General features: G+C 40.2%; 1 protein-coding gene across 1 annotated transcript in view; it reads left to right on the forward strand.

The window, feature by feature from the left end:
- Positions 1-668: 668 nt before the first annotated feature.
- ppp2r5b (protein phosphatase 2, regulatory subunit B', beta) overlaps positions 669-23597 on the forward strand; it is a 54600-nt gene continuing 31671 nt past the window's right edge. Inside the window, exon 1 of the mRNA XM_022214907.2 lies at positions 669-1996. Within this exon, the coding sequence (XP_022070599.1) occupies positions 1804-1996 (193 nt within the window). The 5' untranslated portion in view covers positions 669-1803. The remainder of the gene's footprint in view (positions 1997-23597) is intronic.

Below are 23597 nucleotides of genomic sequence, written 5' to 3' on the forward strand. Positions count from 1 at the left end.
GATTCGTTCGGCCAGTTTTAGGAGCATCCAACCTCGAGTCTTATGGAGGGTAACTAGACCCACCCTGGCAGAGAATTAAATTTGTTGCCGTAGGTTGTCTAGCGCGGCTAGGCTACTTTAATACAGGTGTCATAATTCAAAATATCAGCTGCTTTGCTAAGAAGTGGGTCTTATTGCTTGATCTTGAAGCCCCGTCAAGTCAAATTACAGTTACTTAAATTCGCTGGATTTTGGTTGATTTTTTTTTTGGTGACTGTTCTTAAGAAACATCTTTTAAATTTCTTTTTTCCACAAAAAAATGTTCAAAAATTTCCCAAAAATGTTGAAAATGTGGACATCAGAAGTTTCACTGTGAAAATATATATTTTTTCCCCACATATTCAAACGTTAAAATGGGTCAATTATGACCCGCAGGACAACACCAGGGTTAAATGTAAATACTTTCAGAATGCACTTTTTTTTGCACAAAAACATAAGAATAATTTGGAGTTTCGCTTACTTATCAGATATTATGTTTTGCTGGTCTGGACCACTGGAGATCAAACTGGGTTGAACTAAAAAGAGTTTGACACTCCTGCCTTAAATTAACACACATTTACGGTCTCTCTTGTTTTCTTTTGAAAGCCAGAACGCCTCACTTCCGGTCTCTTCCTGCTTCGCTTGGTGCGTCTTGACGCAGCTCGCCGAGACGCTGTAGGACAACCGGATAACGGGAACCGAGAAGGGGGACAGGAGCAGAACGCGTCAGTCTGACAGACGTAGACGGGGTGCTATTGTATAACACAGGCCTGCGAGGGTTTTTCCCCCCCTCTTCTTCTTCTTCCTCTTTTTTTTCTTCCCTTCTCTCTGTTTTCTCTCACCGCGGAGGTGTGAAGCGGAGCGGGGCTCGGCGTTGCATCGCTGGCGGAGGGACCTGCACATGTCGGCGCGGTGAGGTTTGTTTCCCCGCCCTGATACGGTCGGAGGACGAGGGAGGAGGAGGCTGTGTGGAGGGGTGTGAACCGCGACAAGAGCAAGATTATTACAGAGAAAGGAGAGGGGGGAAAAATCAGAATAATAAACGATCAGAGCCAAAAGAAAAACAAAAAACGAGCCAGAAGGACAACAGTGATGCGGCAGCCGAGGTGGGCCCAGATTGATGATTTTATGATATCATCACTCACCGCCAGGACCGATTTTTATTGATAAGGAGCATCATCGAGGAGAATAAACTGGACCTGGAGTACGTTTGATCCGGATAAACAAGGAGGAGGAGTGTTTTTTTCTCTCTCTGCGTGTCTAGAAGGAGCTCAGCTGCATGAAAACAAACAGAAATAAATGTCCAAATTTAGGCCGATGACTTAGTGTGCGTGTGTGTGCATGTGTGTGTGTGTGACGCCAATACAGCAGCAGAGAGGTGTGTGTGTGTGCGTGTGTGCGTGTGTGCGTGCGTGCGTGTGTGTGAGGAGACGCGCCTGTCTGAGCATCATCTGGAGGATGATCCACAAGCGATCCGTGCGTAAAAACCAGAAGATTCAGGGATGGTGCTGATGCTGCCGTTTCCAGCCCGGCTCTGATACAGACAGCGAGGCGAGCAGCTCCAGGGGGGGACTGGACATCCAGAAAACCTCTCTCCTCCTCCGCCTCCTCTGCACCTTTCTTCCCCCCTCCTCCCCTTTATCTCTCCCCCTCTCCTCCTTCCCTCCCCCCTTCCAGCGTCTGATCAATTGATCCAAGCCACCCACTTTTTCCTTCCTCCATCCTCTCTCCTCCTTTCTTTTTTTTTTTTTTTAACGCACTTTGGACGGACGCGCAACCGCCATCATGGAGACGACCAAGCTGCCCCCGTCCAGCCCGTCCTCGCCGACCACCAGCTTCTCGGTGCCGTCCGCGGAGAAGGTGGACGGCTTCCCGCGGCGCTCCATGCGCAGAGCCCGGCAGAGGAGGTCCCACAGCTCGTCCCAGTTCCGCTACCAGAGCTCCCAGGTGGAGCTCACCCCGCTGCCCCTGCTCAAAGGTGAGGCTCTGATTTACTGTGGCTCAGTGTCAGAAACAGCACCGTGGGAATAAATCACAGTGACTTCACTCACACCTGCACACTATAGTGACTGTTTTCTACTGATGGGTGCTGGGTATTATTCTCTTCCTGACACACAAACACGTAAAATCCAGTCTACTTTTTGTCGTGTTCTGCCCTGGGACACTCAGTTCAGATCAGTATCTATCAACTGATGGACTTGATTGACATGAATTATCATAAATTAAATGAAAATATGTCCACAGTCCAAGAAAACACATGCAAATGTTGGATTTGCTCCACAGCAGTTCTGAATTAATTTTGATTCTTGCACCAGAGAAGCTACAGCAAGTGATTTTTTTTTTGCTTTTTAACCCTCCTGTTGTCCTCATTTAGGGATACCAAAAATCTTGTTTCCTTGTCCGAAAAAAATCGAAAAATTCAGCAAAAAAATCCCCAAATTTCTGAAAATTTGCAAAACTTTCAGGAAGAGACTTCCAATAAATCCTTTGAAATTTTATTTAAAGAATATCCCTCAAATTTGGCATGAAATTTCTTGTAAATATTTTCAAAAAAATGAGTAAAAATCTTCCAAAAAAATCCCAAAAATATCAAAAGTGATTCCATATATATCAGTAAAACTTCTAATATTTTCTTTAAGAACATTCACCAAAAAAATCAACCAAAATCCAGCGAGTTTCGCTGGATTTTGGTTGATTTTTTTTGGTGAATGTTCTTAAGAAACATTTTTGACAGTTCTTTTTTTCCACCAAAAAATTGTTGAAAGATTTCCCAAAAAGGTTGAAAATGTGGACATCAGAAGTTTCACTGTGAAAATATATTTTTTCCCACATTTTCAAACTAAAACGGATCAATTTTGAGGGTTATAACAATCTCATCAATTAATTTCGTCTCACAACAGGTGCTGATAAAATCCCTCACTCCAGTAAGCAATAAATTGAAAAAAATCCTTCCATTTACATTCCGTGAGTCGTGGTGAGATGTGATTAATTCTCGTGAAGATGAAAATTAACCGAAAACGGATGAGCGACTTTCAGGAAATGACAATGTTCCTGCTAATCCTTCTAGGTTTTATTATTTTTCAGCTTTTCTCAAACACCCAGTGTGTTGTTATGGGTTATGTTAGGCAGTTGATTGTAAGGTTTTTGGTAGAAAATGAGCTGATATGAAGCCTCTGTAAAACACAACACCATCAAACGCCTTTCCCCTTCATGTGGATGAGACAACCGTGTCAAACCCATACTTGCGGTTAAAGATCTTGACATTCAGACTGGTTCAGAGCTGCTCTATTCGCAGGCCTGTTGTTGCCATAGCTGTAATCCCAGAGCTGCTGTTAGCTCACAGAGGCCACTTCTTTGATCTGTGCCCGTGTGTTTAGTGTCCTCTCAGACTGACGGCATGAGGCTGCACAAGAACCTATTGGCTTTTATTCTCAAACGCAGTGCTGTCTGCGTTTCCTCGCTCAAGTTTGACAGTTGTGGAGAAATAGCATTTAGATGTTGTTTATTTATAGGAATAGCTACAGGAATTGCTACATTAATACACAAATTGTCAGAATGTGTCCGTTTCCAGCTCTCAAATGAGAGAATTTATTGTTATAATGAATATATTTGCCTGTTTGGTCAAAGAGCTACTGCCATTATGAGAGTTTTCTGCCATTACGGGCTCTAGTATGTATGAGAATTTATTGCACATTTGCTTTAAAGTGTGATTTTTGTTGCTTGACTCAGAAGTTAGGCAGCAGATTTTCGAAACCGACGAGTTCGAAGTTGCGAAAAAGTAGCATTTTGGTGTTCTTCAGTTGTAAGAATAGGTGTAGAAATTGCTAAAGTCATGCATAAATGTTGGAATGAGTGGTTGAGAGGAAAAACTAAACCTATATATATAATTTTCTAATTGCATCTTTCGAATTAGAGGATTTATTTTTTGAATATCTTTGGCTGGTTGATCAAAGACCATCTGCTATTAGAGGAGCTTACTCTTCTATATATTGGATTTTATTGCACAGTTGCTTTAGTGGATGTTGTTTTATTGCTACACTCGGTTACTAGGCAGTAAATTGATGTCAGAAATGTCCAAAACTGACTACCTGCTCAGTTCTAACAGAGTAAAGTAGCATTCAGGTGTTCTTTATTTCTAGGAAGAACTGTAGAAATTGTTAGATTAATACAAAAAAGTTGGACTGATGAGCTGATTGATCATAAAGAGGATTTACTTTCTGAATATCTTCTGCTGATCAAAGAGTTAATGCCAATAAATGAGTTTACTGCCATTGTGGGCTCTAGTATATATTTTGAATTTGTTGCAGATTTGCTTTAATTTAGTTACTTTACTACTAAATTTAAGTCAGATGTCCAAAACCGACTACCTACTCAGGTTTTACAGTGGACAGTCATGGAAAATTAGCATCTAGATGTTCTTTATTCATTGGAATAACTGCGAAATTAATACAAAAAAGTTGCACTGCATCTGCTTCCACTTCTCAAGTGGGATAATTTAGAATAGTTTTTGATGGTTGATCAAAGAGCAACTGCCATTAGAGGAGTTTACTGCCATTCTGGGCTCTTCTATTTATTAAATTTTATTGCTCAGGTGCTCTACTAGATGTTATTTTGTTGCCGGACTCAGTGAGTACGTCAGAGATGTCAGAATCAATATTTTTGTACCTATACATTCAGTCCAGTCAGTCAACAAACCTCACTGCTTCGTGTTCCTACCTTTATCCATATATATATATATATATATATATTTTCTGTATCCTCGCTGGTCTACCTCTTCACCTCAGCCTTGCAGGTCTTCTGTGTCTCCTTCACCTGTGTGTGCTGCACAAAGACAGATCGTACGTCCTCACATTTGCCTCTGACCTCTCTTTATAAGGTTACACCTCCTTTCATGTAGTCTGCAATCTCTCCCCATTAACCTTCGATGAACAGGAGACCTTTCTGCTTTTAGAGATGGTACGAGGTGCTGGCGCCGGTGTCTCTGCTCTTGTGTGGTGCTTTTTTTTTTTTTTTACACCTCATTCCCTCAGCTTTAACTTCCTCCCAGTGTGCGTGGGGTGGTGGCTGGTTGCATGATGATGGAAGGTTTTCATTGCGTCCGTGCAGCACCTTTTACTCCAGGAGTCCCAGTTATTACATGGCTGCTGCACTGCTGCGGCACTGTTTCCAGATCCCCAGGAGGAACTGATAGTAAGATCCTGCAGCATCGGTGCAGGAGAAACGTCTGGTGTGGGGAACTCTCTAACGGGCAGTATGTAGGCCAAGTGTAGACAGACTTGTGGGTGTTTCGCCCTTCAGGGACTCACGTTCCCTTTTGTTAATTTCAACTACTCCTCCTAGCAGCAGCAGCAGCAGCACAGCGCTTGCACTTTGAGCTCCGAGCCAAGCGTCACATTTAGCTGAGATGAAACATAAGAGACACAAAAAGATATGACACCAGAAAACACTCGTCAGCAAAAATAAACACAAAATCCACCCTGAAGTAGCAACTATTAGGACATTTTGGGATCCGTTTTGCTGTTTATTGTTGTATAACAGACAACTAGTAATAAATCTGTGCAATTTCAGCACTGCTGAAATGACAAAGACAAGAGTTCCTGTTAAAGATTATCAATGGTAAACATCAGTTTTTCTGATATGAGTCCATGAAGGAGCAACAACCAAAACAGAAAGGCCAAAAAACGCAACCACAGCTTGCAGCTCTGCAGATTTACCATCAGTAGTGGGTGAAATAAACATGTTTTCTTTATTTTTTCTCAGTAGTTTAACCCTCCTGTTGTCCTCATTTACAGCCACCAAAAAATATCGTTTACTTGTCTGGAAAAAAATCCAAAATTTCAGCAAAAAAATTCCCCAAATTTCAGAAAATTTGCAAAACCTTCAGGAAGAAAATTCCAATAATTCCTTAAAAGTTTCCTTCAAAAGTTTTATAAAAAAAATAAATCCTAATAATATCTAAAGTACATATATATCAGCAAAACTTCTAATATTTTCTTTAAGAACATTCACAGAAAAATCAACCAAAATCCAGCAAAATTCGCTGGATTTTGGTTGTTTTTTTTGTAAATGTTCTTAAGGAACATTCTTTTTAATGTATATTTTATTTCCATCAAAAAATGTTCAAAAATCTCCCAAAAATGTGGACATCAGAAGTTTCACGGTGAAAATATATATATATTTTTTTCACATTTTCAAACTTTGAGACGGGTCAATTTTGACCCACAGGACGACACGAGGGTTAAAGACAACTCGGAGAACCCTCGTTTTTAGTATTTAAAAGCTACTGTAGGAAAAGCAGGTAACCACTAAGGTGAAATATTTGAAGTACAGGTTGGAAATCTTTTCTCAACGACAAGTTTACATCAGATGTTGTTGCCTGGAATAAACTGAACAGAATAAATTCATGTCAAACAGTGTATCTTCTTTAGTTTATTGATTCTAATTTTAAAACAGGTCAATTCTTTGGTCTGTTCCTCTGCAGTATCTGTATCCGCACCATGCAGAGTGTACAGTAATATATGTGCGTGGTCAAATGCAGTGATTTCAGGATAATTGTAATTGTCGCCTGATCTATGAGATGTTTCCTATCCTCAAGCCACCGGAATGAGATCCTGTCAGAGCGAGCATCTTTGCAGATTTGTCACCAGCAGAGTATGAAACAGTGTCTATCTTCTTCTAAAATAACTTTTTTTGGTAATTGGAGAAGAAAGAACAAAGTAAAGCCAATCTGTAGGTCAGTTTTCTGGTCAATGCAGCTGAGGAATCTTCAGGAACAGAAGTGTTGTGCTGTTCATGTAGCAGGGTGGATGTTAGAGATCTGGTAGTGGATGGGCGTGTATATAAGTTTTTAAAATGTTGATAAAGGTCACTATAAACTTTGGCAATAATCTGCAGAACTATCCAGTATGCTGACCACAGATTCCTCAAATGATATGTAACAAAACTTACTTTATAGTCAGGGGAATTGTCATTATTGTCTGTGCTGAAATGCGTCTTTTGTTTCTAATGAATGGCAATACTTCAGTCTTTATTTGTGAAGCGATGGATAATGGATAAATACATGCACTTAGCAGGTTGGTTCAAATCTTTACTGAAGCGCACATCTGCTTTACTAGCAGGTTGTTGAACCAGCCATTGATATACCTTCTAGTTGAAGGACATCATGGATGAGTGTTGCTAATGTTTCTCTGCACATGGACTGAAGTTGCAGCAAAGACTATCTCAATGTTTTTTCAGTCAACATGCAGAACGTGATATTGAGGTGAGACAGTCGACAGAGAACTGATCTGAAAGGCTGAACCAGCCACCAGGGATGGTCAAGGCAGCCAATTAGTCCATAGACAAAGGGGTCAAGGGTACTGAGACTCTAAAATCCCTTTTTACAGTGCAGTCGTGTTTGACCTGCAGCATGTGCACATGTACACTCACTACTATCTGCACACAGTGTTCTTGGACCGGTTCTGGACTTCAAAGTGGTTGCGCTCTTCTGCAGCTGACAGTTTATCTCGCCATGAATGGACATGCTTGTTTAAAATATAGAATTTATGGTGAACATTTGTGTCAAGGAAGCATTTTCTATCCATTACTGCTACTACTTCACATCTCTGTTGCTGTTGTTTAATGCTGAGATTGGTCTTTTTTATCACAATTAGCACCCGCTCCATTTTGAATGGTGCCACTGTTTTTTTTTTTTCCACCATCTAAATGTTCCTGTTAAAAATGGAGCTTCAATGTAAGTACTGCTGAAAGTTTTCAGCCCCAAATGAGATGATGATTAAGTCGCAGCGAGGAAGCAGGGCTCGATAAACTTAGCGTTTCTCTGGGATCCAGGCAAATTAAAATATCTAATATCTGCTGTCACACTGTCACAGAGCCACCGGATGGGTGTTGGAATTGTTTTCGGACACGATGAAAGCATCGCCTTCCTCTCTTTTCTCTCTACACTTAAATCATCACATTAAATAATAAAATACCTGATAATGGTGTGCAGTAAAAATGGTGCTGGGAGTTAATGCTTCTGGATGGTAGCCCAGCAGATCTAACTGGCTGCTGTCATCTGATTACTGTTTCCATTTGTGCCTGAACAGAACAACACTGCAAGCAAGCAAAATATGATCTGTCCTTATCTAGCTGTTAGCTAGTGTTGTAGACAAGAACACCCAAACAGAGACCGAGTCATGACCGAGTTCAAAGTGGGCCGAGACCAATGTAAGTCCAGATCGGTTCGAGTCCCACACTGCGTGAATGTGGAACAAATGTGCAAACCATTGCATTGCACCGCTGAAACTAGCGTCCTGAAGCAAACAGTATATACATACAAAGCTAATATGTATAGCTAATATTTGCTAAACCTCTTTGGATGAACTTTGTGAAGAGTTTTGCTTCAGATCAGTAAAATTATCTGGCCAGCTTACCATTCTGTTGCTTCCATCCAACTTTGCAGATAAAATTTTGTGTGATTTTTGTGGTTTGGATACCAAAGTTTTATGCGCTCACGCAAGTCTTGGCTGACACCTTCATTTTCTTGGAGTCCATGTTTAGTTGAAGATGCAAGTCTGACTCTGCTTTATCGTGTATTTTACCCCTAAATGAGGCCGTAATTTACAAAATGAACATCATGCTATGTTGAAATAGACCTTAAACTAGCAGTTGAGACCATACACTTATCAGGAAACTGTTTCCCAAAATATTGAAATAATTAAGAAGTAGTATTATTTTCTCATAGACTTGTATACAATCACACTAGGCTCCTCCTCCTGGCTGTTAGAAAGAATGCAGGTTTAAGGCGCTTTCGTATTGACCTCATTTTTCAATTTTGGAGACTACCTTCATCTTTCATACAGAGTCTGTAGTTTTGACCAGTCTTGAACTGAAATGCTGAGTTGATTCCAAGACAGACCTTCAGAAAGTTGTTTCTAGACCAGTCTCAGGTACTACAAGACTACTGTCAGCAATATAAAACCTGCGCAAAATCTGTGTTACAGAGAAGACGTTAACTGCAGATTGTACAACTATTAATTTAAAATAATTTCTAGACCATGACAAGTTGTTTTGATCATAAAGTAAAATGCTAGACTGCTCATTGTTCTTTTGTCAATTTGTGTCTCGTTTTTGTAATATTTTATGTTTTTTGTTGTTTTGTCTGACCTTTGTTGTTTATCTCATGTTTTTGTTGTTTTGTTTCTCGCTGTTGTTATTTTGTATCTTTTTTTGTCTCACTTGTGTTGTTTGTCTCATTTTTTTGTCACTTTTTTGTGTAATTTTTTGTCTCGGTTTTGTTTGGTGTCATTTCCCTCATTTTTTTGTCTTTATGTTTCACGCTTTTGCTGTTTTGTGTCTCATTTTTGTCATCCTGTGTCTAATTTTTCTAATATTTTGTCCTGTTTTGGTTGTTTTTGTCATTTTCCTGCTCATTTTGGTCATTTTTGTGTTACCTTTTTGTCTTGCTTGTGTTTGTCTTACTTTTGTCATTTTGTGTTTTGCTTTATTTGCTGTTTTGTGTATCGTTTTTGTTGTTTTGTGTCTTGCTTTTGGAGTTGTGGTTATTTCTTGGTTATTATGCTGTGATTTTACTGGTCCGGCCCACTTGAGATCAAATTGGGCTGAATGTTAGCCCAGCCGCGCTAGACCCAGGTCTGAAGACGCAAGGGTCTCGGAACTCTAGACAGGGAAGGAGGCGGGCTAAAAGGTTGTCTATCAAATCACTCTGCAGCAATTGGGTAGGTATACAACCAATCAGCGCAAGGAATAGGCTGACGTAGTTCCTAGAGCACCGGAAATCAGAGGATGCGGGAGTTCGGTGAAGCCTTATTTATACAGTCAATGGGTGAAGCTCAAGTATATTACAGACATGTTAACAGAAAGATTATTCAGAGTCGGTGCTAATGGAGCTCAACGACTGTTGTCGTTTTTGTTGTAAGAATTTAAGAATTGTTGGCGTTTTATGTTTCCGGTTGTTTCTGTCAGAATCGTCGCTCCTCTTTCGTCACTTAGTTACGCCCGCCTTCTGACTCTACACTTCATGGTGATTCGTCGGCCAGTTTTAGGAGCATCCAACCTCGAGGCTTACCGGGGGTAACTAGACTGACCCTGGCAGAGAATTAAATTCGTTGCCATGGGTTGTCTAGCGCGGCTAGGCTAGCTCAATGTGGCCCCTGAACTAAAATGAGTTTGACACCTCTGAGCTAGACTGTTAAACTGACTGATGTTCCATGTGACAATAACAGAACTCATTTTTACAGGGCTTTAATAGCCTTTAGATAACCAGAGCTACTTTTTAGATCAGGTACCAGGCTATATTTTGTAAAACTATGCTGTTTGTTGCAGACTTATCTGTGATAATTACTTAAGGACCTTGGTAGTCCTCGTCTGTCTCGTGGTTGTCGTCCTGCGTGTCTTCAGTTACACTGCAGCTATCTATCTAACCAGAGAAGAGGCTGTGAGCTCAGCGCTTCTTCTCAGCTGTGATGCTCTCCCTCGGGGCCACGGACACCAGCTCGGCTTCCCGGTCACGGGTGTTGTCCTGTCGCACGCAGGCTAACCAGACTAAGGTCGCATTCCTACCCAACATTTAGTCAGCACAGAAACAAACTTGTGATTAAGATTTATGGCCACACCAAAGACAGTTTGTACAAATGTGGTTCTGACATTGCGGGGCTAACTGTATCTGTCTCTTAAAACAGGATGCTAAAGCTACAGTAACCAAGGCAGCATTAGATTCCTTTTGACCTTGAAATAGACTCTATATCAATTCCCCTTGAAGCTAATTTGCAGACTTTTACTCTTCTTCCTCTGTTGCTGTCCTACTGTGGGTGTTGCCTGCATCTGGATAAATACAAACATATGTTATATGCATATCTAGTGCCCACTGCAAGCAGGCTGTGATCAGCTTTTTAAGACTACTGGACTAGCTGTGACATCTAGGTGCAAATCAGTCCACATAGCGTTACTGTATCTGAGAAAAAAATCTTCACGTGAAGGATAAAAGACATCATCTGCAAGCACAGAAACATCACAGTAAAGGCATCATGTGTAGAAATATCAGCACTCTGAGTAGAAACACAATCAGAATAGGTGGAAATGTGATTACATGGCTGCAAATAGAACAATCGACTACCTGAATGAAAGCGAATGCATTTTCACTGCAGGTGGAAATGTTACCACTGTGCATAGAAATTACTCATAGAAATATGTTCTGCATTGCAGATGACCAGGATAAGGACTAGAGGTTGGGAATAAGTTTGACCTTTCTGGGTTTTACGATGCAGTAAGTCTGTGATTCTGCTCTGAGCCGCCTGAGGATGAAATCTCACTGAAAATGTTGTAGTCAAATGTTTATTAAGGCCTGAGTCTGTTTGCGACTGTGTGAAGCATGTATGTTTGCAGGGTGATCATGGGACGCTTTCTAGCCCGTCTTGAGATCTTGAGGAACATTGTTGCTGCCAGCAGCTTTCCCAGCAGGAGCTCAGACACAAAAAAAACACACACAAACCAGACTTTCTGTTCAGCCTGGCCCAGCAGCACATTCTGAGAGCCTTCACTGCTGCAAACTTTTACTATCTCACACTGCATTTTTGGCTAAACTTGAAGGTTTAGGCCTAGCATGGTGTGAAAATACACCCAAGGGTTGCTGGTTAAATGAAAAAGAAAACCCACAATTCTTTTTCTAAATTTAAAATGAGGGCATTAGCACATGTGTATCTGTATCTGGAAGTCACAAGATGATCACACCAAAACTATTCCTGTGAACTGAGTGTCACCAGAGGCTCTAGTTTCGTCGTCCTAGTTAAATGATAAACTAAATTTTGTCAGCCTGTCCATCTAAACTGGAAAACAGCGGCAGATGAAGCCAAAAAATTTTAATAGTCCAATTTTTACCACAGCTGTTTCTTACAGTCGGCAGTGGAGCTGGATTTCTTCTCATCAAAAATTGATACCTAGTTGTTTATTATTATCTCCCACTCCAATGTGAAAGCAGTGAAGCTGCAGAACAGCGCGGGGCCTAATTGCTGTTTTGAAAATGAATCAACATTTTCAGCTCCAGTGTTCTTATCTGGGTGCTGAATTCTCAAAACATCTAAAAAAAAATCATTCAAAAGAAAGCACTCAGATCATGTAAATAATAGAAATGTGTTTCATGCAAACACCCTTCAGTGTGCAAACTAGCACCAGTACATCTAACTGATTTTTCAACCATGCAAAAGGAGTATAGTTGTGAGTAAATAGCAATGCCTGATGCTGTCTGTCCTTGAAGTTTCCATCATTAGCTGCCAGCAGTAGTGGCTTTCCAGAGGGCTGCTGAGTGGCTTCAAATAACTTGATCAGGCCCTAAAGGATGTTGTGTGAGCTTAGAGACAGTTAAATCTCCTGTACCATGCACAACACCCATTCTCCTGGCTGGTGTTAGCATTTAAGCATCTCTAAAAGCCATGAAAAAGCCTGCAGATATGAAACATGCACCGCAGACAATGTAAGTGAATCAGACTGTGGTGCACAGAGGAACAGATGGTGAATCAAAGCTGAGTGAGATCACTGGAAGACTTAGATGTTGTTACATGTTTCAGGTAACATGGCTATATGAAATATCACTGTCTCATATTCCCATTTAAGATAAGAAAGAAGGATCTGTGCTGCAGACCAGCGAGTTATCTCTTAGCAACATTTTCTAGCAGTATTTAGCAGTGGGCTGATAGCATAATTTCACTGATTATGCTATCAGCCCACTAGATCCTGTTTACCAGGTCAAAGAATGGTTTTGCGATCCTTCTGTTTCTGATAGGAAATGCATTTCAAATGCTCCCACTGCTGTCTGCAAAAGTACCAAAATACACTGCAGCTTGTGTTTCGTAACGTAATCAAAAAATGGGCCATTTTCACTGCTAACAATGAGGGGATTAGAAGAAAAACATTCCGTCAGAGATGCACATTGAAATGTTAAAGAGAACCCTCTGAAATAGAATAAGGGAAAAGCATCTTTTTAAGAACAAACTCTATCCATCTTATGTGGATTCAGAAAGTCTCAAGTACATTGTTAAATATAATACCTGTTTTTGAAGTAGCCCACAAAAGTGACAGGAGAAGGTTAATATCTAACTTGTCACATTCTTTTCTGAACCGCTATTGAACTGAACAAGAACATTACTTGGAATTTTTTTAAACATGTCACTTTTACATCTTCACTTTCTTGTCAAATTCAATTATGTTGAGAAGAGCAGACATGGTCGCTAGCGCTGTTGTCAAAAAGCAAACCACCTTGACAATGCTAACCACTGAGCTGATAAAGGAAGCTAATGTAGCATATTAGCTACAGAACGCCATTTTGCTTTGACCTTGCTTTGATATTCAAGATAGGAACACATACAAGTAAACCAGATGAATTATTAGCACCTGTTAATGCTAACTGACAGCTAATTAGCAAGGAACTGATAGCCAGCAGGTAACTTAGCTTGGTGCGCTATTGTGGCTGTTTGTGCTAGCTAGTGTGCTAGTGTTCAGCTGCAGCTATACTAGTTAGCTATGTGAGTAGACTGTGTCACAGATTTTGCAAAGAAAATAGGAAGGAATTTCATTGTATTACTTTCTGTTATGACCGAGCGTTCTTTTTCTCAAGTTTTTGATATTAGTTGAATTCTATATATTTTTGGGTGGCATCAGAAAATGGCTTCAAGTTCTACAAGTCCCACAACTCTGCTACGTTAAAGAGAAATACAATACCACAGCTAATAGTGAGTCTTTAAAATGCCAATTTTACAAGATCACACCTGACATGAGCTGCAGCAATAACAGGAATGATTCTAAAAATGTTGGAAAAGGCAGCAAGGAGACTTACAATGTACTCATTGACAAGTCCCTATCATGTGTTTTTGCTTCCTTTCTGATCCAAATCTTCTAATATTTAGCACTTGCTGATTCAAGTCCCAGTCCATTGCCTTTTTCTGAGATATTACACACTGTGAGTACATTAAAGTTATTAAAATCAATCCAATCTACAGTATGTGATTGACAACAGAATTGCTCTGCAGTGCATTAAGAAAAAAATTACATTTCTGCATCCAAAATGTTCTCAGTGTTTTGTAGGTGGTTTAGTTGGGCGCTATGTGAAACACTGCATGTAGAGGGAAGCTCCAGACATTAAAAACCTGTTTTCTGTACATGCATGTAAGAAAATGTATTTTTATGTTAGCTGTACTACCTGGTTACACCACTGGCCTCATGTTTCGTCTTATAGGCAGTTCTGTGTTGGCAAGCAGAGAGCATTGTGGGGTTTTAACTAGCACGGGGCACCATGACTAAGACTTCTGTGATGCTAAATGACCTCTAGCCAAAGCTCATGTAATTATTGAAGAGAAAAAATCTAAAAAAAAATACACACTTTTCTCCTGTTTAACCCATTTACGGTGATTCAGTGTTTTATATCTATACTACATCAAACTGTTTTAGAGTTTATAGATTTTTACTGTTGTGTTTATAGATTTTTTTCACCATAAAATGTACAAGCATTTATTTACAGTGAACATATTCTTGAAGCAAAAAGAAAAAGAAACTAACTTGTACATAAATAAGAAAAAGCAAAACCGGTCTATGTCAGTGCATTAGCTAAAGTAAAATAAATGAAGTTGCTAAGCTAAGCAGTGCTTTCTTGTGCAGAAATGTTTTGTTTAGTTGCCTGCTGACTCCATGAAAGCACTACTGTTGAAGTTCACTACTTCTACAGTAATTTATTTCTGTAGTATAACCCCTCATGAACTACCCCTAACCTTTGTTTGTTTTCATTCAGATTTGTCCGGCTTTTGTGTTTGTCCACATTGTTCTAATAAATGTACTGTAGGCTCTGTTTAAATGTGCTGTTTACTGCAAAACAGTCACCTTCTCACACAGACTGTATGTGGGCGATTGAATGACTGTGTGTGTGAGGACCAGCTGGATGGGGATGGTATTGGGTTACAGAAGGCATGGAGTAGTTCTTTTTGCTCTCCGATCAATTAGTGAGGGAGGAGACAGAAACCGAGAGGGGGTGATGAAAGAAATGGAGTGGATGAGGAAAGAGGAAATGGCTGAGCATTAAGTTGACAGGTGGAGGAGGAGCAGTGGGTTGAGGAGAGATAAAAAAGAAAAGCAAAACATAAAAACAGCAGAGGATATTGCAGGGCAGAGGATGTAATGAAACGGCCGGCGATGCAATAACAGCAAGCAGTGCTGTGTCACCGAAGAAAGAGCTGATTCTTAAAGGAATACGATGATGCTCAGGCAAATAAGCGCTCCCACTGAATCACTACAAGCTGTTAAATATGCACCTGTGGTTCTGAGAATGTAAATCAAATACTGGAGTGGTGCGCTGTAGATGAGAAATAGTTTTAGACGAGGTGAGATATCGAAAAGCAGAAAATAAGAGCGAAAAAAGTGAAATTTTTTTCTGGATGCAGCAGCTTTGAATCACAACCAGCTTTGGCCTCAAATCAATCAAGGACAAGGAAATGTGAGAATTCCCCCCCCCCCCCCCCCCGTTTTTATCACATTTCCTTGTTTGTGAAAAACAGCGGCAGCAGTGCAGAAAGCTGCTAATCAAATGTTGAGGATGTCTCCAGCTGGGATAACCAGCTCCCATATTTGTTTACTAACTGTCTCCAATTTGTGTTTACGTTTCACACGGCAAACATTGCTTTCGGAGGAGAATTTTAATATCTTTGATTCTTGAAAGTCGTTCTGCGGGCCAAGGACAGTTTGTACTTGTAGGAGACCTGCTTAATTGATACTAATGGAAATTCATTTATTGGTAGCGTATAAGCAGATTATAAGAAGTCAGAAAATGTGTTTTTTACCAACACACGAACACCCAGCCGGTCTCTGTTCATTACGCTGTGTGGTGGAAATGTGTATTATTAGTAACATTGGATTATTTAAAGATGGGCTTAGCGCGCCACTTAATCTTTTGCCATGACATAGACTTCTTTGTCACAGAGAGAATGGGACTCTCTGCCGTGTTTTCAAATCCGCAGGCATTAAAATATAATGCTGTTTTTGAGCAAAGGTCCTCAGATGTGGTAGCTGTTACTTTCGTTGTTATTCAGCAACGAGTTTCCCTTGGCTCACTTAGGTTTCTCACATTTTTCACGTCTTAATTTGGAATAAAAAGGTCTGTAGGATCAGCAGCGGCAGAGACAGCCATTGTAATTATGTCTTATTATGTTACTCTGAATTTCTTAGGGATGTTTTGACTTGCATTCGTAGAGAGAACAGAAATTTGAAGTCTGCCAGCAAGGATTCACTTCCATCAACACTGGACCCAAAGGTGTCATTGAACGGGGTGTTTCCTGGCTCAGAATGGGCCTTTGGGGGGTTATTATGCACAATAGTGATGATCAGTTCATGCACAGTAACGGCGATGAATCTGCATGCTTTTCCCGGTTATTTCTGACCATTTTGTGAGCAGAAAAGTCGAATAAATGAGACGCATACGAACAAAACAATATTTTATTTTCAATTGTTTTCATTTTTGCCTCATTGGGTGGAACTTCTGAATCTTAAAATGTCATCTATGCTGAAAAAAGTGAAATTGCAAGCATCATTATAGCAGCTATGGTGCATAATCCCAGATTCAGAGTCAAATCAGAATAAAATGAATTGTTGCAGACCAATCAGTCCACCAAATGTGATGAAAATCTGCTCATAACTTGGTGCAATCTCCTGCTGACAGACTGACAGGCTACTGTAACTGAGAGGAATGAACATTTTTGCTCCTCGGGCTTTGATTATCGGCGACAGACCGCGCATACGACTCTATTTACATGTTATATGCTAATACCCAGCTGGTCTCATCACCTGTGACGACTTCCAAGCAGTCCCTGCTCTAATTTAAGACGGCGGGTATGATTTGTCCTGTTCTTTCATGAAATTATGTTTCTTGAAAACCTGATAGTTCCTCTCCCTAATCATGTTTATTAGCATGTGTCGCACAGAGGACGTGCTGCGGTTGGATCGAGCGCTATCAGGAGGATTATTTAGAGATGGACTTAAAGTGCGTCACTTAAACCCCTTAAGGTGATATTTATACTGGCCTGACTTTTGCACTGTGTGGCGTCTCATCTCTGATAGCTGCTCCCTTCTACTATTTATAACCACGTCTTCTTTATCTCCCTCTACCTCTTCCCCTTTCTCCCCTTCCTCTCCTTCCTCTCTGCGTCACCGAATCTGTGCATTGAGTGTGTTAATGACAGAGATGCAGAGGCGGCTTGGATGGAAGCTCAAACAGAAGCTGTCCTCCTCTCTTTTTCTTTCTCTCTCTCTCTCACTGTGTCACACACTCAGCCCCAAACAGAATAACTGTTATTTAAAGAGCAGAGCTGTAGTTGCTCATTTAGGGAAGAACAAATTAAAAAAAGCGTCACCTCGGAGAGATGGATGGATGGGTGGAGGAAGAGGAAGGGGAAGACGGAGGGAGTGAAGAGGAGAAGGGAGGCACCTAGTGATGGAAAGATGAGAGAGAAAGCAGGAGGTGGAGGAAGGGGATGATGTCATCTTTTAACCCTATGCTGCCCTCCCCTCTCCTCCCTCCTGTTTCCTCCCCAGATTCCTCCTCCTCTCCTCTCCTCCCCGAGTCTCTCTCCAGCAGGACTATATTTAGATTTGTGCAGCTGTGTGTGTGACTGTTGTGTTTTGATGCTGCTGGCGCTGCTCGGTCTGATACGTTGCTGCTCCTTTTACCAAATCCATCCACCCTTTTCTCTCCCTGTGGCTCTTAACGGATGGAGATTTTCTGTATTTTTTATTGTAGCCAACAAGACAAATGTGACAATGAATCGACCTGATTAACAAGTTGTGAGTGTGTAGCAGGATGGAGTTTATTCCTCTGCGTCACTCAGCTCCATTGTTGTATAAAAAAACCCGTTAAATCCACTTCATTACAATGAACTCGGCCATCAACATACGCCGTCCTGCTGCCGTAAACACTCATTTAGAAATTCTCTGCCTGCAGACAGTGACATTTGGGCTGTTTTAGTAAACAATGTTATGAACAACAAATATTCATTTTTCATTGGTCCCCTGGAAGGAGAGTACAGCACACAAAGATGCTGAAGAAATAACATGTTTAAAGGGAAAGCAGCCAATCAGGAGTTGTTTGATATCTTTTTCTGGTTTCTAATGTCATATATTGAATTAATTGTTTTTGGTTGCCAGTCTGACACTGAATTCAGATAAATGGCTTTTACATATAATCTGGCAATTTAATATGGATTTATTTACTCACAAATTATATTATATGTATCCACAAAATGTAAAGTGAACCTGGGTTTTAACAGAGTATGTGACTGTACGCCTCTTTGACTGCCATTTTCTGCATTCATGTCGTTGTTAAAACTTTATATTCTTTTTTTAATCGTTGATTTCTTTATTTTGCACCTCAAGTGTCCACAAAGAGTGAATTTTTCGTATTTTTCTATTTTCTACCAAAAATCTTTTCATTCATCGTGCTTAACCCTCCTGTCATCTTCGTTTACGGACACCAAAATATTGTTTCTTTGTCATTTATATTTGTGCTCCTGGGGAGTTTAGATTCCAATATTCTCTCTCTTCGTAGCTCTGTTTTGGTCTCCACCAGGCCCTGAAGGAAATATTTTACTCTCTAGTTGTTTAACGTTGCGCTACATTCACCAGCTCGTCTTTGATTTTGTCTGTTGTTTGCTTTTCAAGCAGTTGAAAGCTTATAGTCGAAGCAGTAAGGCATAAAATAACATTGCAGAGCGGCAGAGGAATCCATAGTGTGCTCTAATTCTCTGTAGATTTCTCTGTAGAATTGAGCCCTTATACATTACATATAATCTTTAGATTGCTTGTCTGTATTAAAATATTTATTGGTGCAGCTTTTAAAAGGAACAATTGATACTCTGATGATGACTAAAGAGGTTGAAATGACAAAACTAATCAATTATCCTTTATCTGAAGAATAGAAAAGGGAAGAATAATATTGTAAAAGCCACTTTGTGTTAGCACTGGTAGTTAATAATAAATTAAATGATGATTTTCTGACTTTCTGAAGCATAGTTGTGTGATTTTATCTTTATTTGAACAGATTTGTTAAAATAAAGACTTACCGTTGTGTAGTGAATGTGCACCACGTATTAATGGGAGTTTTAATTTTAAAGGACATTTAATTAAAACTAAATTGAGAAATCAAATTTAACTGCATGCTTTTATTGTTGCATTTTGGGAGTTCATAGTTATTGGGTGCAGATTCATTTGAATAGTCAGAAACTTGGAATAGCTCCGTCACAAATGACTCATTTCTGTAATTAAGATCATAGTTAATATTCTGATCGCTGCAGTGACACGATATTGAAAGTAGATTCGAATAAATGAGTCTAGAGTGACCAGAAACAGGAGAAAAACTGAAACTCACGTCAGTTTTTCCTACTTTAAGGTTCTATTTTGGCAGAAATGTTCACTTAGATCAGAGTCTGGTCCTTAAATCTAGCTCTGACTTCATGAAGGACGTTTTAACTTAATTTGTTCCCTAATTATGACAAAAACGCTGTAATTCTGCTAATTTGTTTCATTCCAGAGATGTAAAGAACAGATGAGCCGAATAAGAAACCCTTCGTTCCGTTGCTTCATCCTTAAGTGACACTGGATTCTTATTAGATGCTACACAGCTGTTAAATCAAACTGACACACAGGAAGGTGCAACGTTTATTTGTTGCGCCGCTCGATAAAAGACGTCTGTGTAGATTATAGCCGCGTTTCCTTAATCTAAGCTCTGTCTTTCTACGCTTCGTATCTCCTCAAGGTTCTTTAAAGGCATTAGAGGCGATTTAATTTTCTACGACTTTGAACGTAGCATGCGCATGCGCACATACAACCTCTCCCTCACCCCCCTCTAACCTCCCCCCTCTTAACATTTACGAAGAAACGCCCCCCTCCAGAAACTTGCGTAGGACTCGTGAAGTTGTCTTTTACAGCTGGGTCCCCCTGGATCTTTATCTGCCATTATGTAAAAAAAAAAGATGAGCAAAACAAGTCGCCAGCTAACTACGAAGCTATACCAAAGCAACACATACAGAAAACATGTAAGTCCAAGGCGTACGTAATCTACGTAACTAGGCCTGAGCCGGAAGATTTTTGATTGACAGGAAAGGGAGCAAAGCAAACGCCTCGGTCCGAGTGCATTGATTGGCTGATGTTTTTCAGGTCCTGCCATGTCCACAGTTATTTTTTTAATTTTTTATTCTTTTAGAGACCATACATACAAGTCCACTAAAGGTCGGTATATTCATTTTATGTGAATCAGACAAATTAAACAAAAAAACCATCCTCCATAATGCCTTTAACCATCCTGTTGTCGTCATTTACAGGCACCAAAAAAATGTTGCTTTCTTGTCTGAAAAAAAAATCCAAAAATCCAGCAAAAAAAAAATCCACAAATTTCTGAAAATTTGCAAAACCTTCAGGAAGAAAATTCCAATAATTACTTAAAAGTTTCCCTTAAAAGTTTTACTTTTTGGCAAGAAAATTCTTGTAAATATTTTCAAAAAATGAGTAAAAATCTTTCAAAAAAAATCCTAAAAATATCAGAAATGATTGCATATATATCAGTAAAACTTCTATTTTCTTTAAGAACATTCATTAAAAAAATCAACCAAAATTTTGGTTGATTTTTATGTGAATGTTCCTAAAGAAACATTTTTAACATTTCTTTTTTTTTTCACCATAAAATGTTCAAAGATTTTCAAAAAAAATGTTGAAAATGTGGACATCAGAAGCTTCACTGTGAAAATATACGTTTTTTTTCCACATTTTCAAACTTTAAAACGGATCAGTTTTTACCTGCAGGATGACATGAGAGTGAAGTACAGTGAACCCTCGCTATAACCAGGCGTAAACTAACCGTGATGTCACCCATTGGTTTCAACGGCGAGAAAATGAAGCCCGGATTTTGCTACTTCCTGGTCGCTGTTTTGGATTTTTTGGAGCCAGTGACGTAAAAAGCGTCACCAAACAGACTGGACCGGAGAGCAACTAGGGGCAGAATTGGCTGAGAACTCTCTTATCCCGCCCACGTTTTACCGCAGAGGTTTCTGTTGCTGTCTATCAAGTATAGCCACGCCCCCTGGCTCCGCCAACTTTAACGATTTATTTAAAATTCAGTATTGATTTATTTTAAGATTGGCCACCTGATGTCTCATTTTGACCATGAAAACTAACGGGGAAAAAAATTCCTGAGCTGTAGAAAATCAGTCTATCAAATTTTATTTTTTCCAAAAATGAATTGGGGTCTATGGAGCAAAAGCTTTTTGGAGCCAGCCCTAGCGGACGGTGTGATATTGCAAGTTTTTGACACTTTCGGGTTTGCTTCAATTCTGGAGCCAGATGCTACGTCCATCTTTATATACAGTCTATGGTTATAACGCGGTTCACTTTTCACGGCTTCGCTGTTTCACGGATTTTTTTAGTGCAGTTTTTTAATGCTTTTTTAAACAGTGCATTGTGTTCTGCATCCTGATTGGCTAAGGGACTGACCAACGTGAACAGTCTCCGCGCCTCGTCTCCTCTGCCATACAGGCCAGCGCTGCCTGCTGTGGAGCGCTGGATCATTTCTCTCCTTGGTCTCCATGTCGTGAGACACCCTGAAAGACGGCGCCGACGGAGCAGCCTTCTTTTCCCCCGCCATCAACCGGACAGTGGACGTGGTCCCCAGCCGTCTCTGGCCACCGCAGCTGCACTCCCCAGGAGAAGAGTGCCGACGCGAGCCTTCCCCACCCCCGACTGCTCCAGTTGATTCAGCCGGCCCGCTCTCTGAGGCAAGAGTACCGCCGCGGCGTCCACCTGGCTGCAGCTGCAGCGCTCCCCCAAGTGCAGTATTGTATAATAACTGTAAAAAATAAAGCTGACTACTTCACGGATTTCGCCTATCGCGGGTTCTTTTTGGAACGTAACCCCCACGATAAACGAGGGTTCACTGTAACTGAAAGATCCTCCGTGGTGGCAGGTTAGAAGCCAATTCCAGAGAGGACACGAGAAAGCATAATAAAAACAGTGTTTTGTCCAATATTTGAACCATAACTCTGCTATGGTGACACTAGCCTTGGAATCACACCTATTAAACCCTCTGAAGTGTTCAGAACACTCTAAAAGTCATAATTAATGGTTAAAAAACATCCAATTTACTGATTTTGATTAGCCTGTGCATTATTTTGATTCATTATGTTGTTGTAATTGTATCAGTTTAATATTATGTGTAATTTTAAATTCACATTTCTGCCTTAGGTGATGTAAAACTAAATTTAAGTTGAGGTAAGTTATTGAAATTGGCTTGACAGACAGTTAAGACTGGAAAATCTAATTTCCTGAACTCAATTATTTCATAACTCAAACAGCATGATGTGGATGTTATTTTTTAGAGTGTGTTATTTGAGTCTGGACTAACACTGATGTTAACTGCGACTTTCCTGCTTGGTGGAGGTGAACATCTACAAGATGGTGATTCATGATATTCCAAATTTAACCAGCATCGACTGGTGCATGGCATGTTAATAAGGAAACGTCAGCAGCTGCAGCAGTGCATCAGCTCGTTTTCTTTACGTCAGAATAAGTCCTGGCTGTCGTTTCCTCTTCTTTTAGCTCCTTCGTTTTCTTTTCCGTCGCTCTCTCCCACACTTTGCTCTCACATGACCCACCAAGTCTTGTTATTCCCTTCTTTTTCTCACCTCCCGTCTTGCCATCTACACATACACAGATTTCTTTCCTTTTCACCTCGCTGTGTTCTCTCTCTTCTGCTTTTTTTTTCTTCTTTTCTCTCAGTCCCAGCACGCCACATCTTCATACAATTACTCTCCATTAAAAATGGATTAGATTTCACCTTCACAGTCGGTCTACAGGGGGAGAGCAGGAGGGAGAAGACAGACGGAAAAAGGGAGGGCTTTGAGAAATCAGCAGAGATGGATGGAGCGATAGGGAGGACGGGGAGTGGTAGATTAGGGAGGAAGAGAATGGTTGTCTTGTAGATTTTAAATTTGCTCTCAGAAGAAGAAGCGGTTCACCCTTTTGGACTTTTCACGCTTGGTCACAAACAGAAGACTGCGTGAAGCAGCCGTCACACGTTCGTCCAGTCACAAAGAAATGGCTTCAATTCAAGAACAAAGTGAGCAGCTGAAAGCATCGACTCAGGACTGTCATCGCCACATGCAAACTGGACACACGGAGAAACACAAAATGCTCTGTGTTGCAAAGGTTGTTTACACTGTAAAAAGTAATTCTGTTAAAAAAAGGTGAAAATCTGGAGGCAAAGGTGACGGGAAAAATGTAACAAAATTAGTGGTAAATGTCTGTAAAATAATAATTATTTCAGCACTGAAATCATCATAAAAGAGCAAATGATTATTTATAAAAAGACATTTACAGTTTTGGCCCTTTTTTACAGTTAACGTAAAGTAGTACCTTCTCTCTGTGATTTTTGATAGTATTTGTAGTTTAATAAAGCAGAGAAAATATGTGAAGTAGCAGTAAAACTATTTACCCTTTAACAATCCTTAACATACATAATTTTTCTTTTAAAGGGCTCCCATTGTCTGAAAATAAATCTATATTCT

Source organism: Acanthochromis polyacanthus, chromosome 23 (genome assembly GCF_021347895.1).
Source record: "Acanthochromis polyacanthus isolate Apoly-LR-REF ecotype Palm Island chromosome 23, KAUST_Apoly_ChrSc, whole genome shotgun sequence".
NCBI lineage: Eukaryota > Metazoa > Chordata > Actinopteri > Pomacentridae > Acanthochromis > Acanthochromis polyacanthus.